The 11107-nt window shown below is 39.7% G+C and overlaps 2 protein-coding genes across 8 annotated transcripts in view; both read left to right on the forward strand.

The window, feature by feature from the left end:
• Positions 1-4958, forward strand: part of tcf3a (transcription factor 3a) — a 30596-nt gene extending 25638 nt beyond the window's left edge. For 2 of the 6 annotated variants that reach the window (XM_028593189.1, XM_028593191.1), the window contains exons 18-20: positions 1427-1662; positions 2062-2193; positions 2304-4958. In XM_028593189.1, coding sequence (XP_028448990.1) covers positions 1427-1662; positions 2062-2186 — 361 coding nt within the window. In that variant the 3' untranslated portion in view covers positions 2187-2193; positions 2304-4958. The other 4 variants (XM_028593188.1, XM_028593190.1, XM_028593193.1 and 1 more) reach the window with 3 other exon arrangements.
• An 899-nt stretch (positions 4959-5857) lies between these two features.
• Positions 5858-10692, forward strand: uqcr11 (ubiquinol-cytochrome c reductase, complex III subunit XI). Of its 2 annotated transcripts, none has more exons than XM_028593482.1 (3): positions 5858-6010; positions 8748-8878; positions 10469-10692. In XM_028593482.1, exons 1-2 carry the CDS (start codon positions 5961-5963, stop codon positions 8866-8868), a joined length of 171 nt encoding a protein of 56 aa, XP_028449283.1. In that variant the 5' UTR covers positions 5858-5960; the 3' UTR covers positions 8869-8878; positions 10469-10692. The 2 variants fall into 2 exon arrangements, with proteins under 2 accessions (XP_028449283.1, XP_028449282.1); XM_028593481.1 differs by having other exon boundaries at positions 10473-10692.
• The last annotated feature ends 415 nt before the right edge of the window (positions 10693-11107 follow it).

Genomic DNA, 11107 nt, shown 5'->3' on the forward strand with positions numbered 1-11107 from the left:
GAGAAAGGAAAAGGAGGGGAAGGGCCTCTTTACAAAACACTCCCACATGGCTTCAATTCCACCGCTCCTGACATTTGCTGCTAGTCATATTAGATCTATTTAAAATGACTTATGGCAATTCATTTGACTCCACTTGTGGTGGTATTAAGCAGGAATAATGTGAGTTAAAGCCGTTTTTGCAATCCATCCTAAAAGTGATCATCAAAGTAAGGATATGGGATAAGGAAATGAAGCTGTGTGACTGTTTTTAAGACATGCCCATTCTCTAGTTCATCTTCTATGGTTTTCGTCCTCTGGTAACACATACAGGACTGCTGGTTGTTCTGATACAGTATGTGTTGCCTTGTCTTATAATTGGCCGTCTGTTGCCGCTGTGAAAATGCTTACATGTCTCTCTGCCTCGCCCTTCCACTGTATTAACACATCTTTGTGTGTGCTCATTTGCTTTTTCCACTGTTGCCATATTAAGCTTTTAGTAAACTATGAAGTCATTTTAATTTCAAAGTTATTTCAGCATTATGTCTTTTTAAACCTTTCAAACATAGTGTACCTGTCTATACACTGGCACTCTGGTTAGCATGAAAGCAGGGCTGTTGTGTAACCTGTCTTCAGCTTTGTTGCAGTACTGTGTTGCATGTCCCAGCCTTTCAAGCATTAACCCTTTAATTTTGTCACCCTTTTTTCGCAAAAAACCTTATTGTTTCTCCATTCACTCCCCTGTCCTCTTGTCATTTTCTTTTTACAGATATCAACAGTGACCACCTCTTCCTCATATTCAGATAAATACATCTCCTATTGCTGATGTATTTAACACAATGCCCTCAGCCTCTCCTCTTGGCTTTTTCTCTGTGGCTCTTTTTATGTTGGCAGAAGGTGTTGCTTCCTCTCTCTCCCTTTCTCTCTCCCTCCTCATAACTTCTCTCATTCTGCTGGACAGTCACCATATCCCCTCAACTTCCATCCTGGACCTCAGTGACCAAAAGAAATTGTTTGTTGGTTAGACTTCAGGATGAATTCATTGGACCCGGTCGCTCAGGTTGACTGTGTCTTGATCTCAGATATATGTCTTGGCTAGAATCATTTAGTGTTGCGCCTTACTCAACCCACAACACCTAAAGTTGTGAATCATTGAGATAACATCCATCAGTTTTACAAAGATGTATTGTTTGCATACTGTAGATCCTGAAAACTGTTCCCACCCCTCCGCTCCCTCTCTTGCAACACAGCCCACTCCACTGGTATCTTCTTCAGCATTTCCACTGGTCTCCTCTTGGGTGATTATGATGAGGAAAAATACTAAGTTAAAAGTAATATTATAGGTTCAAAACCCAGTTTTAGTGAGAACGTCTAGCCCAGGTTCAGCGAGGGCTGTGATTTGGGTTTGTTAACCAGCCCCTCCACCCCCCACTTCTCCTCCTGGCTGCAGCAATGTCTCGGTGACCGATGAGAACCTGACTGCCGAGGAGAAGGAGCAGAGGGAGCGTGAGCGCCGCATGGCTAACAACACTAGGGAGAGGGTGCGCGTGCGTGACATTAACGAAGCCTTCAGAGAGCTGGGCAGGATGTGTCAGGTCCACCTGCAGAGCGACAAGGCCCAGACCAAGCTTATCATCCTGCAACAGGCTGTCCAGGTCATTATGGGCCTGGAGAAGCAGGTGCGAGGTAGGTCAGCCGAAACAGGAAGGTCTGATCCACATAGACAACCAACCATCTCTTATCATAGCTGGGCAAGTTGCCAGTCATTCACCTATAGAAAAATCTCTTCTTATATTGTTCTCGCTTACTGTGTGGCATTCACTTTGGCTTTTTCTTCGCTATTTGCTCGTATGACTTTGAAAAATGGAGATGAAAGGGAGAATTTGAGGAAGTATATCCCTGCTTTTCTGCCAAATGCCTGCATTTTTCATCTTACTTTTCATTTTCCTGTCTGGCTTTCCCCTTTTTCTGTTCTCCCTGTCTATTGTTGACCTTTTGTATGTTCACAACTCTGCTTTAAGGTATGAAAAGACGTGCTCCCTTACTGTTTTTAATAAATAAAATGTGTTGGTCCTTTTTTCAAAGAGCGTAATTTGAACCCAAAGGCTGCCTGCCTCAAGAGGAGAGAGGAGGAAAAAGTTTCCGGCGTGGACCCCCAGATGCAGCTTGGTGGGGGTCACCCTGGTCTAGGAGGAGATGGACACATGTAATTCTCAGGTCAGTCTACAGAGTTTGTACAGTTGGGTTTGTGGTGCCTGCAAGATAATAATTTGCATGTTTCTGTTTTGTGGAAAGATATTCATTCATTGTTCTCCCTTTTCTTCCAGTTCCTGTTGATTGTACAGCCCTTAGAACACGTGGCCTTAATCTATCATTGTCATGCATCTCAGTGTGTGTTAATCAACTTTTGGAAAGCACACACGCACACACACCTCATTACTGACAAAGCAGGTGGCCACATTCCTGACTATGAATACAAAAGTAACAAGCACACTCTTACAGAAAGAGAGGAAAATGTATTAATCTTAACATGACAACACTTTGAACCGAGGACACCGGTTTGGAGACAGTGGAAATTGGACATAAGGACATTCTTATGATCGTGTTTTTGTAAGACATTTTGAAAAATTGCTTTACGTGTTGGGAGCAAAACTTGTTTGGATCAAATGAAACTTTTTGGATCAACTGCTTGTGTGAGCAGAGTTAGGATTTGTATTGTTGGATGATTATTGGCATTCCCATCTGAAAAGCAGGTCTTACATTCTTCACAGGCAAAGAGGGACAACTGGGTTTATATCTTATGATTGAGCAAAACCCGTTTTAAACATGTGCCCAAAAGAGGCCTAATGCATAGTGTTAAGATAAAATAGCCATCATCATTATCTCCTTTTATGATGACTGAATTACAGAGGCAGGTTTGGAGACCTCCAGCAACTAACTGGGCAATCAGAGAGACAACTCCTTTTTTTTTGTCGGTATTCTGGTATTTCTAGATGTATTTTTTTATTTTTTATTTCTTGCTTTGACTAAAAAGGTGCCACAGTCACTGACTCACATGTGGTGGGTTATTTTTTGTTTATTCATCACTGTGGATCCCTGAATCTTACCTCTCTTTAAGTCCTGTACATCTGTTATGGTCACTGCAATGCAAGTGAAACAGAGACTGACAGAGAGAGGCCCTCCACCGACGCAAACCTGAGCAAAGACTCAATACAAATCCAGGAACCACAGTGATGTTGAATCAAATGTGCAGATGCACATCTCAGCTGATTGGATTGGAGTGTACAGATGTCATCCTCACTGCTCAGCTCCTTCACCATCATGACTGTCACACAGCCATGTGGTCAGCCAGTGTCCCATCAGTCTGCCCCTGTCAAATCATACCTAAAGACTCTGTTACAGCATTAGGAACTTACTAAACTTAAGTCTCGAAGCAATTTGTATTGTGGTAAATCACATTTTGCGAGAAGGCAGAAATAATTGGGTATTGAAAGGGATCATGAGTGTACCTGCTACCCTGTAGAGAATTTACTTGCCATTGATGGACTTGTTTTGGTTGTTGCGGTGTTTTTGAGCATTTAGTGTTGTTTTTTTTCCCCCCCCTTTTGAACAATTGCAAAGCCTGTTGTAAGGATCTTCCTTTTGTAGAATTGATTTATCATTGCTTTTTGTATCGTTTTATTTTTTACTTTGTAAGATAGTTGTATGACTTTTGTTTGTATCATTTGGAATGCTCTCTTTTTTTGTTTACATTGTTTAAATGTAAGACGACTCTCAATTTAGATTCCATGAACAAAGTGAGGTGTTTTCTTTTGTGCCAGGTGCTTAGAAATGACAAACTTCTGTAACATCACATGTTGTGATATTGCTCTCTATTTTGAAAAAAAAAAAAAAAAATGCATGTTTCAACACAAACCTGTCTGACCAGTTGTAATTGGATTGTTCTGGTGTTTGTGACAGTTTTTCTTAAATGGAACAATATTTTTTCTTCAGCACACCCCCCCCTTCTTCTCTCCCTGATGTCCAGCTCTTTGATGAGCTTGTTGATTAGTTTGAGGAAGGGGCAGTGGGGCCGGTCTGCACAATCTGCAACATAATTCACTGTTTTGTCAGGATCTGAAGCATAAAATGAATCAAAAAAAAAAAGGGTGGCCTTAGTCATTTTCCTGACTTTGGGAGTTTTGATAATGGTTACTCACCAGTGCCTGAATACTTCTCTGCTACATGGTGGGTGATGTTGCATTTGAGGATTTATAGGTTGTACCTTTTTATAATACAGATGTATAAAAACATACATACTTCTGTAACATCTGACAGTGTCTCAGAACATCTAAGTGAAGAATTACACTCATTGATACAGATTGCTTCAGTGTCTAGGTCATTAAATGTAAAATGACTAATAACCTGGTCTTCAACTTTGACGCTGAAAACTGCTTAAAATGTTTCATCTTTTATGTACTGATTTTGTTAAGTATAATTTTGTCCTTGACTGGCATGTGCATTGATATGTATGTACAGCTGTATATGTCAGCTTTATCATTGTAAGCTGATACTGATATGTAACAGTATTTGGTTTTCTACCTGTCATTTTATCACAAATCTTGCCCCACGGACTAGCCCCAAACATTATTTTCTTGTCAGTTACTCTAACCTTTCTGCAGAAAAATGTGGTGTTGTTATGATATGAAAATCTCTACTAAAGACTTATACTTTTATTTCTTTACATGAAAGATATGTCGGCGGAATCCAAGGAACAAAACATGCACCTAATATTCTTTGATAAGAGACCCTTTCTGTCCTCCACAACAGATGAACTGCTACAAATCTCTCTGTCTTCACTCATGTTTGGGGACAACATCTATGTAGGCTATGTCCTCAAAGTGCCTCCAGTTTCCTATTTTTTATATATAAAGTAGATATAGAGAACTGTTGTGTATATAACAGTAATGTAGCAATAAATGTGCCATTTTTAATAACAACTACCACGTTTATCCAATGTCTTTTTTTTTTTTTTTTTTTTTTAAACCCATAAATAAATAAAAAAACCTAACTGCATTTTCCTTTCTGCAATGCAACCAGGTAGTGGTCAATCCATTCAGTATTTTATTTGTGAAATGGACTCTACCCATCTAGGACAGTCCAATCCAGTGACGTTGATTTCATAGTGGGCAGCAGTACAATACCTTGATTTGTCCGCTACGGGGCAGAAATGAGAGTATGGGACCTTTTACTCAAAAAAATATAGACCGTAGTGAACGGGGAAAGACAAATTATTATCAGTTTGATTTGAGCCATGGATTACACATATTATATTCGTCAGTTCGTGTCAAGAAAGTCTCAGTTTATTGTTAAACTGTTGAAGCATAACACTTTCAAAATACGTAATTAGAAAGACTAGCTACATACTTCGTAAGGAGCTAGTTGCAAAGTCGCATGGATGACGTCTCGCTGAATCGTGGATCGGGATGTAACCATAGACAGTATATAAGGATGTAACGTTACTCACACTACCAGATGATCTCGCTCGTTCTTACGTTTCTCTGCTGATAAAACTACACTGGATAAAACGCATCAGGCAAGACAACGGTACAGGTGTTGTGAAATAGAGCTAAGTTAGCTAGCGAGCAAGTTGAGCATCCGTGAGCATCAAGCGGTGACGTAACTTATGTGAGACGAGAGATGTTCACTGAGAGGTTTCACCACACAAAACTAAGTGGTCATACGACCGACGTGCGATAAACTGAGAAATTATCTTTTAAATTTACGAACATCATATTTGTAATCCGTGGCTCAATCCAAACGAGATAAAAAAAATAATTTGCCTCTCCCCGTTCACTACCGTTCATATTTTTTTCCGGTCCACCGGAAAGGTGACCGGAAGTAGTTCACGCACATGCGCACTACGCATAGTCAGCAAACCAATATCGGAAGTTCTTAGCTTTTAAGTTGCACGTCCTGCGTTAGGAGGACATATTTCAGCCAAAATGATCAGTAAAGTAATCGGTCAGAAGTATGTGTCCATTGCCAAGTCATGGTAAGATTTTTTTTAATATCGTACCAGTGGTAAAAAAAAGAAGAAGTCAGTATCTCGGTTAAATAATCTCGATGTGTCCTTAGCTTAACATTAGCTTAACGTTAGCCGAGGTCATTGCTTGGGGACATGCTGTAACGTTACCTGTCAGCTACGATTAGGCTAAAAATGCCTAAAATTACCATTATAATGTAAAAAAGTCAGAGTTACTTTGTCCTCAATGGCTGTTGTATTTTCTATGATCACATAGCCAAGGCCTGATTATTACACCTGTTCACAATCAAGGCATCACTTAAATAGGAGCTGCTTGACACAGTAAGGTCCACCAGAAGATCCTTAAAAGCTACACATCATATATCAGGAATATATATATATATATATATATATATATATATATATATATTGAATAACCCAGTTTGAATACGGCGAAGACATGGAACAAATATCCTCTATTACCAAATATTCTCTATACTGTTCTAAACCATCTCTGCTATTACTAACCGATTAACGTTACCTAACGTTACAATCATATGTATTACCAAAGTTAATTTTCACTTGCAAGAAATGTGCCTGTGTGAATACAATAAAACATATTAAAGGGAATAAACAATATGACAAAGTACTGCTACAGTCAAGGCCATATATATATTAGGGCTGCTCCCTCTTAGTCGATTACTAATCGGTCGTTTTGGTCTTAGTCAACTTAGATTTCTTTAGTCGATTAGTCATGTTTTATGCATGATGGTTTGGATTTTTTTCATGCTGAATGACTTATTTCAAAGAAACGTCCTTGACTATTGTTTAAATTGGTTTGATGTTCCGAAACACTTAAGTGTGACAAACATCTCTGGCAAAACACAATAATTAAAGTGGTTTGAATTTTGCACAATCCTCTTTATGGAGAATCTCAGATTTACAGATTTCTGTCGATTGAATCAACTAATCGATTAGTCAAGGCCATATACAATTAGGGGGCTGCAACTAAACGAATCGTCAAAAATCGATAAAATTTGATTACCAAAAAAAGTTGGCAATAAAGAATTTAATCATCGATTCGTTGTGTTGAATCAACTAACTATTAGGCAACCAAGTTGCGGAGATAAAAAAAAAATTGATTTAAAAAAGCGCAAAGAATTTAATCATCGCGGAGCTAAAAGCAAAAAGATAAAAAAAAAAAAAGAGCAGAGCGGGGGTAGAAGAAAAAAAACGAGAGACGAGAGACCTGTAACGTTGTTCTGAAACACTCGGCGGAGGCAGAGAAATCAGTACGACCTAAGTCATGCAAGGTGTGGGAGCATTTCACACTAAATAAATCAAAAACGTGTTAATTGCAAGATAAACAAAAGCGACACAGCATGGCACGGGCGCACCACGGTGATGAGTCAGCACCTAAAACGTAAACATGTTGGAGTCCTTGATGAGGAGGAAGGGAGTTCAACAGCAGGGTAAAGTCACTACACTATCCTACTTCTGTTCCGTTCTGAAGTGAAGAACGTTACGTCCCTCTAGTAGCTCTTCTGGTGCTGCTGTTTACTCGTTATCCAGCTGACTAGCATGACAAGCTAGCGTTAGCTTGGTAATAACATTAATAAAGCAGGGGTGGTATACTTTGCAAGACTAAAGACATGGTTTTATTCACTCGCCTTTTTTGGCCCATTCATTTTTCAATCTGTTGTCATGTATATATTATGTGCTTTGTCCCATATCAGTTATTGTTGACAAATATAATAGTGTGTGGTATGTATGGTGATGGTAATAATTTAATGAATAAGTGTGTCTGTGTGTCTGTCTGTCTTGTCTGTATCTGCTATTTGGGTTACTTACCTTTACACAACTATTAACTAAAACAAGTATGTATGTATTGAGTTGATGTAAATTAATGCTTTTTTTTATCCGATTAATCGAAAAAATAATCGACAGATTAATCGATTATTAAAATAATCGTTAGTTGCAGCCCTAGATACAATTGAACGAGTGTTAGTCAACTAAGAATTTCTTCAGTCGAGCACAGCCCTAATATATATATACACATACAGTGTTTCCTTTAGGATTTATTTTTAGCAGTGGGGGCAGGTCCGAAACGGCAGAAATGTTGCCGTGGGGGGCCGCCACGGTCAAATCAACATAGAGGAAACACTGATATAAAATGTTTAAAAAAAAAGGCAATAACAAAATAAATATGTACACTATAACTGTTTTAATAAGGGAAAGAATGAATGTTGTATGGTTTAGAGCAGGATGTGAAAAAAATATTGATCAGGGCATGTGAAAAAAGTTCACAGTATTTATAATATGTGCAATGGTCGGGCGGTTATAGTCCAAGATGTGCGTTAATGTAATGTGTAGAGACTGAGGGTGGGGGGTTAGAGAGCTAGCTAACTCCCTGATCTCACCTGAAGGGCTGGAGCTGTTATTTTCGTTATGGATTAATCAGAAAGATAACTAGTCTGAAAATGTCTAACAAGCTAACTGATGCGAATTGGGAGGGAAAGCAAGCAGCTCTTCACATTTGTGTTTGTGAAGCTTTAACCAGCAGGTCTATTGGTAGTTTTACAAAATTTACAAAATGATTGACTATCAAGATAAAAGTTGCTCATTTTTGGCATGCATTACGCCAACACTTACTGCTTTACTAGTCAATAGGTGCTAGATGTTTGCTTAGGTGTTTGTCCTAGGGGTATATACACGTTAAATGGAAAAAGACATTGGTAAAATCTTGACAATGTTCTCTACTCAACAGGATCCCAACTATGACTGTATGGGGCACAGTCGGAGGCGTAGCTCTGGTCCACTTCACAGACTGGCGAGTGATTTTGGATTATGTCCCCTACATCAATGGCAAATTCAAGAAAGAAGAGTAGTGGCACTCAGGTTAGTCTCAGGAAATGGCAGAAATAAGAGAGGTGTAACCACGTGATGAATAAGGACAGCTGAAACGTTATCACATTTTGTTATCAGCATCGTTATTTCTGCTCCTACTGTATGTTTCAAAGCCCCAAACAAGAACAATGGCAACAGACTTCCATCCAGAGATCACAGGCAGTACAGGGTGAAGGTGTACCTCTGTTGCAGCAGTCAGTCCAGTTAACACGTATTGTCTGTGTAGCCACAGCCTAATATCAGCTTGAAGGCTGATTTATGCTTCTGAGTCGAATCGACGGCATATCTCCGCAGACACCTCTGCGTTGCCGCAAACCCCCCTCCGCCGTAGCGCGACGTGTACCTCCAAAAATGTTTACCTTTGCGTCGAGGCGACGCAGACCACAAGGACTGTGATTGGTCAACTCGCCCCGTGTGTTGATAATCAGTGTTTCAAGCAGCCTACTGTGGGGAGTAGCAACATGCTAGTTCACTGACATAAGCTTTACAAATAAACTCAGACGTATTTTGGTTACAATGACGGGGTTATCCGTTTGTAAAGTGTCTATATGTCAGTAACGTTTTGAAATTAGCACTTCGCCAGCAAGCACTACTTTGTGGGCAGTTGTGCTAAAGTTTGCTTGCGAACATAACATAAACTGGCTGGCTGACACCTCGCAAATAACCTCAGACTCATCACGCCCTAGCGTTATGGCGGTGAAATGCACCGCGATGCAAAGCAACCCCGACGCAGAACTCCGAAAGGGTCACGACGCCGTAGGAGCAAAGGCGTAGCTACGGCGTAGCTACGGCGTGGAGCTGATGCAGAAGCATAAAGCAGCCTTAAGCCTCTATATGATATAACTACATTGTTGTCTATAAACCATTAACCACACGTCACAGCCATGTTATTTCATTGGGTGACATACTCAATGTATTTCAATGAACACGGCCAGCGTTATTAATTCTGAAATAACTTGGAATGTAGACATAACTGCGTGCACAGGGACACCTGTGTGTTCTGTATGTTTTCTAGTTGACAAGCTGAGTGTCAAAAAAAGTTGTAACCTTGTGCACGCTTTATACGTCACCAAGTGCCACTTCTGGTAATATAAAAACACTTGAGTGAAGACACTTATGGGATGCTTCCCATCAGCAGAGACCAGGAGACTCATGACTAAGGAAACAATTAACAAGAGTGAAATTCAGAGACAATAAGTTTAGAGGCATCAGGATACCAGAATCCAGGACAGTGGGCTATTTTAAGACCATGTGTAGCAGCTTTGAATAAGACAGGACTTTCTCTCAAACCTTCAACCGCTCTACTGCCGCTTAGTTATTTGGCTCAGAAATTTCAAAATTGTTAGTTGTTCAACCCACAAATCAAAGAAAGTTTGCGAAGAGTGTTGGATGTTGAATGAGTTTTGGGTAGTGCTTTTAAAATAAAAACAAAGCATAGGATTTATGAACAAAAAGACAGATGTGCTTTCAAGTACCACTTAAATATAACTGAACTTGGTGACTTTCCATCCAGCTTTGATTTATCTGTCACAGCAAAACCACATTTCTACTGTTTACTCTAATGACTTTGTTTTCCCCCAGTCAGGTTGCTGCTGTTTTTTTACACAAAGACTAAAATAATGGACAAGAACTGCTGCAGCCCGGAACTTGCGTGCCAGGCCACTTGGAAGCTGTCCTCTTCATCCTGCAGCTCAGTCAACATTAAACTGTTCGACATCCTGTGAAATGCACTGGAGTTAGGCATTTCAACATTCCTTCTACCAGTGAAAACGTGAATGGAAGGAATATTAAAACACTGATGATAATTGGACTTTTTTTTCTTTCTTTTCCCACTTAGTTTGGGGTGGGGGGCGGGGGTGGGGGGCAGTTATTTATTTGAATCACCAGTCTCCTGTGTCGAACCTGCCTCTCAAATGGAAACATATTCCCTTCATGTCATACTCATGTCATAATTTTTTTGAAAAGTTGAAGTAAAGTATGTGAGATCAGATGTAACCTATATTGTGGTTGTGTAAAATTATTTCATTTCCAATGATTTAATGATTCAATATCAAGTCAAATTAAAGTGTATTTGTATCCTGAATGTAGCCCAATCGGTGCAGTTTGGCTACAGTTTGCTTGGATGTAACCTTGTCAGATCACTGAAGGATATGGTAGTTACTAATCCTGAATTGAGCCTCTGATTAGCTGGTATATCCCTAAAGACCATAGGTGACCATG

Source organism: Perca flavescens, chromosome 12 (assembly GCF_004354835.1).
Source record: "Perca flavescens isolate YP-PL-M2 chromosome 12, PFLA_1.0, whole genome shotgun sequence".
Taxonomy (NCBI): Eukaryota; Metazoa; Chordata; class Actinopteri; order Perciformes; family Percidae; genus Perca; species Perca flavescens.